Here is a 5,734-nt window from a genome sequence, read left to right on the forward strand (position 1 = left end):
AGTATTTCGTAGGATGTGACTCAAAATTGATGATACTACGGAATAGAATATAACTGGTTTAAACTTTAACCAATATAATGGAATGGAATATTGTGATTGAAATACGCTTGTATGCGAACCTCTTTCACTCAATTGGTGGGAAGAGAACTGCAAAAAGTCATACACATATATAAAGAAGCGTTGTTTATCACCAAATATATATATATAAAGACGCAATTGAAAGAGGTAGCTAGATACATATGGAGTGGAGGACATGTTATCTGGATATGACACTGATACCTTTGGGGTTACTCATAAACATTGGCTACCATGTTTGGTTATGTTATAAGGTCAGGACACAGGCTTCCTTAACCATCTTCGGAATAGATGCCGATGGCCGGTGTTCGTGGGTTCCTGCCATGATCAAGGTACGCCTCCTTAAATTTCATATAGTGAATATGATATATATATATATATATATCATATTCACTATAGTTAGTCGAATAGAATGAGTATTTGAATTGTTGTAAATTTCATAATATATGATTAAATATTCTTATAAATAAAAAAATATTAAACTTTAATTGGCTTATGAGTATAAAAGTCTTTACATTGTCATTCAATCTGTTTTCTAAAAAAAAAAACATTATCACCCAATCATGACTTTTAATGCATCTATTTTTTTTTTTTGTATCGTAGTTTTTTTTTTTTTTTATGTTTGGAGTAAAAGTGTTAGAAATCATTAGTGAAAATGTTAGGAGATTTTTATCCAAAAAGAGGGCAATAATTAATTTATGAGTGGTTTGAAAAGTGAGAAATATGTATTAAGAAAAGAGACAAATTAACTTTTGTTTATTTTCAGAAAATTTATTTCTACCATTCAGTATTTTTCAAATTTGATGTATGAATTTTATTGAAGGATATTGAAAAGAATAACATTGTAGCTATCCAAAATATTCGGAACATGATCATGGGATCAATCTTTATGGCCAGCACAAGCATCCTTCTCTGCTGTGGCCTTGGAGCAATGATAAGCAGCACCTACAGTGTGAAGAAGCCTCTCATTGACTCAATTTATGGAGCACACGGGGAATTTGTATTGGCACTAAAATATGCAACCCTCTTTACAATATTCTTATTCTCATTTCTCTTTCACTCTCTCTCAGTTAGGTTTCTCACCCAGTTAAGCATTCTCATTTGCACACCACAAGATGCCATCATGACCTTGGTTACCCCAAAGTATTTGACTGAGCTATTAAGAAAGGCCACTTTTTTGAATATTGTGGGAAACAGGATTTTACACACAGGACTTGCCCTTCTCCTTTGGATCTGTGGACCAGTGATGGCATTCTTGTGTTCAGTTGCCATGTTGTTGGTGCTTCATAAGCTGGACTTTGTGGCTAGAAAAGAAAAGATAAAGGTTGGAATTACCGAAGAAAGTGGCACACAGCCTGAGATTTGAACTAGAGTTTCAAGTTTGACATGAAAATGCATTGAATTATACTTTTGCAAACACCTCAATTCATTTGTAGATTTAATGATCAGAATTTTATTTAGGTTTTGCCAGTTTTCTTGCAAGGTCCCTATATATATATATATATATATATAAATGTCGAATATATGAAAATATGGAATTACATGAAATGATTTTATTCAATAAACAAAAAGGAGTTCATGTGAATAAAATGTTCACATCAATGTTAATCATCAAATTAAAAAAAATTATCAAATAAGAATATGAAACATTTCCGATCCAAAACAAGGTTGTCCAATTTTTTTTTTCAAAAGAAAAACAAGTTAAACAGAAGAATAACATAAAGTAACATGTTCAAAACATTATGCAAATAATATAGAAACTCATGTCTTAATGTTATATCCTATCATAGTATTGTGTCTCAGCATCCTCTAGCACGATATTCTTTAAAGTCATTCACCTAACCATCTGCTCCTACAAACACAAAGGTTTGAGGTCATTACAGGATCCAAACACAAACAATACAAAGAGGGTGAATTATCACATTTCTAACAAGGTAGAGATAAACGAAAGCACACACACCCACACATATAATATAAACATAACAAGCTCAACTTAGCACAATTTACATCATTTTACCACTCGTTGCATAATATTACTTGTCCTAAGAATTTAATCACAAAATCACATTTCACACCTTTACAATAATCATGTATTTAGAACAACACACTTCAAGTACAACACAACATCTCACACTCACACAATTCATTATCCACCATCACGTAACAAGTCACAATGATCATTACACAGACGTTATACAACAAATACATTAAAACTCAATCCTATATGCAATGTGATACCATGTTAGTGAAAAATCTCATCGGGTGTCTAGGAATACATGACAAGATAGATCACACATTGGTAAATTAGGTCACTCTCACTAGGGAAAATCATAGGGAGACCAGTCAGAGTCACACTGTTTTGCGAGAATGTTTCAATCATGTGGGATCGATACATGCTTAAAGATGCATTCAAACCGAATGTATTTACCCCAAGGCCTAGATTCCAAAGAGTCCATTAGTGTCTCTCCTTCCTCATTCAGGTTCAACCCAGAAAATATTTTAACACGCAGATTCTATCTATGAACTATACAAAACACACGACTCCTCAATTGTTCTCAAAATAATTTAAACTCATCGCATCTCAAAGTGATTAAACTCGTCGTGTTCTCACAGTTGATCTCATCGTAATACTCATCGCGCATTAACTCGTCGCCCTTAAAGGGTCTTACAATCGTGTGATTGTACGATTTATAACTCATAACTCAATGCATACAATATCTCAATACATATGTATCTTACAATGCAACACATACTCAATTTATCACATACACACAATCTCAATCACAATGTTATAATCTTAAAGCAACATGTTATCACACATCATAAATCATATACACATCACACAATATTAATATATACATGACACAAACACGGACTTTACCTATGGACTATACAATACACACAACTACTCAATTATTTTCAAAATCATTTTAACTCGTCACACCTCAAAGTAATTCAACTCGTCGGGTTCTCACAGTTGATCTCATCGCAATACTCGTTGCTCATTAACTTGTCACCCTTAAAGGGTCTTACAGTTGTGTAATTGTACAATTCATAGCTCATAACTCAATGCGTACAAAATCTCAATATACATGTATCTTACAACTCAACACATACTCAATTTATCACTTACACACAATCTCAATCACAATTTCATAATTCTAATATAACAATATATCACACCTCATGAATTATATACTAATCACATAGTAGTCATATTTGTATGGCACAAAACATATATATATTAAACTGAACTATATTATTTTCAATTAAAAAAAATTCTACAACAATTAAATTAAAATTACATCAAAAGAAATTACTACTAAGAATTACCTTTACAACTTTCTTTAATTTATTATTTTATTATTTTTATTATTACAATGTATATAACATATTGATCATCATCGTGAGAAGATACAATACAAAGACAATAATTTGTATAAATTAAGCAACTAAAGATAAGATTATTTAGAGTACAATTCATGTTCGTTAATAAAGTGCAATTGATGTGTGTGATGTCAAATATCAAAAATGCAGTTGTATAGGACATAAAAATTCGCGTATAATTTTGGTTTGATTTGAAAGTTTATTTTAATATAACATTACAATACTTTTTTTAATCTACCGTAATATGCAAAACAAAAACAGAGAAATTTTTTTTCCTTTGACCATTTATTCTTTATCACTATATTCTAGATTCAAATATCAACTCATAACGGAAATTAACTAGTAAAGACATCATACTAATCATTCAGTTTCACCAATTCACGCTAATTAGAAAAAAAAATTCCAATTTTTAGGATTCATACTCAACACAAGAACACATCAATTTTACAACAATTTTGCATTGGGACATCAATTGGCCCATCAAACATATATAATTGAAAAGATAGAATCAAAATTACATAAACATCATGAAACTCATCCCAATTGATTCTCTAAGGATCCATACATATGTTCTCACTATTCCCCAACTGTGAATAATTCATCTCTTACCTCTAAGCGAGCTTGCGTGTGTAGTCCGACAGCTATAGTGGTGTCTCCAGAGGTTCCCTAAAATTTCTCAAGCTTTTTCTTTGGTTGCTCTGTTAGAATTTTCAAGCATTAGGGAGAAGCACAAGGGGTTGGAGCCTCAATTTCACTGTCTCGGTGAGATGGTAATTTATTTTTCTACATATATTATTTCACAAATCCCAACGGTGAGAATGTGTGAAAATCAGTTCTCAAGGTGGTTCCCAAATTTCAAGACAATCCAATGGTTAATAAATCCTGGATCCTAGTTTTACTAGGATATGTTTGGGTGTATACGAAAAAAAAAAAAGAATTTTGAGAGAGGAAGAAAAGAGAACGAATTTGAGAGGAAGAAAGAGCGTACAAGATAGCTTTATTTTACTCCCTAATAAATAAATAAATAAAACATCATTTTATTTTCTAAGAACACATATTTGTTTTATTTACCTTAAAACAATTATTTTAATTAATAAAATTATTTCTCCTTATTAATTTAATTATAAAAACCTCATTATTTTTTTAAAACTCTGTTTATTTTTAAATAAAACACTTTTTAACCTCAATCATAATTTCATAATTCTAATATAACAATTTATCATGCATCATAACAATATATCATGCCTCATAATCATAGGTTGATCATGTTCCACTTTTAAGAAGCTAACTTCTACTTTTGAAAGACTTTATCTAAGAGGGTATCTATAGCTAGCTTGCTGAAAATTAGTACTCTTTCATAATGCACATAACAGAATTTGTGCAACAAGCTAATTAAAGCACATTAGTAAGTTTGCTAAGTTGTATTTGAAAAGGGTAACTATAAATCATATAAATTTTCATAGGCCAGTTTTTATCCAACAACATGATTCTAACTAGTCGAAAAATCAACCTTAGGCAGCATGTAACTCACAATTATATAGAAAATTACGGCATCCAGTCTAATCCTTTAAGAATTCATTGATTCTTTGGACTGAAACTTTGTGCAAACTTTTTAACCATTTATACACATTTCCAAATTTGTTTGTGACCTTAATATCAGTGTGAAAAATGTGCAGACTCTTAGCTATAGTTGGTTATCCTAACTATAGTTAGTTATTGTTACTGCAGTTAGTTAACTAGCTTAGTTAATTAGTCTTTCTCTTTGTTTGTAGCAGGTATATAATACAGTTTTGGACTCTGTTTGTAATTCATTATTTTGTTTATCAATAATATCCATCATTTTGTGCTTCTTCCTTTTTCTCTTCTCGGATTCTCTCTTTCTTTTTTTCATCAAATATGTTGAGAATGAACATCATGATGGTATCAGAGCACTTCAATTGAAGAGCTCTGTTGTGCATCAATACTCTGATTCTTCTCTCCACCTTTAATCAGTGATTTTTCTACCACAATGAATGAAACTTTTAATCAAACACTTGATGTGCATAATCCTTACTATTTGCATCCGAGTGAGAATCCAACAACTGCTTTGGTTTCTCCTGTTCTAAATCCAACAAATTACAATTCATAGAGTCGTTCTATGCTCACTGCTTTGAGTGCGAAGAACAAACTGGAGTTCGTTGATGGAACCATTTCCGAGCCACAATGAAACAATTTGTTGCATTATGCTTGGCGCAAGTGCAACAATATGGTTGTCTCCTAGATTGTTCATTCT

The 5,734-nt window shown here is 31.3% G+C and overlaps 1 protein-coding gene across 1 annotated transcript; it reads left to right on the forward strand.

Annotated features, from left to right (window-relative positions):
- Positions 1 to 204: 204 nt before the first annotated feature.
- LOC100780363 (uncharacterized) lies at positions 205 to 1,726 on the forward strand. Its single transcript, XM_003533225.3, has 2 exons — positions 205 to 407; positions 899 to 1,726. Exons 1-2 carry the CDS (start codon positions 240 to 242, stop codon positions 1,439 to 1,441), a joined length of 711 nt encoding a protein of 236 aa, XP_003533273.1. The 5' UTR covers positions 205 to 239; the 3' UTR covers positions 1,442 to 1,726.
- Positions 1,727 to 5,734: the final 4,008 nt, after the last annotated feature.

Source organism: Glycine max, chromosome 9, assembly GCF_000004515.6.
Source record: "Glycine max cultivar Williams 82 chromosome 9, Glycine_max_v4.0, whole genome shotgun sequence".
Lineage (NCBI taxonomy): Eukaryota > Viridiplantae > Streptophyta > Magnoliopsida > Fabales > Fabaceae > Glycine > Glycine max.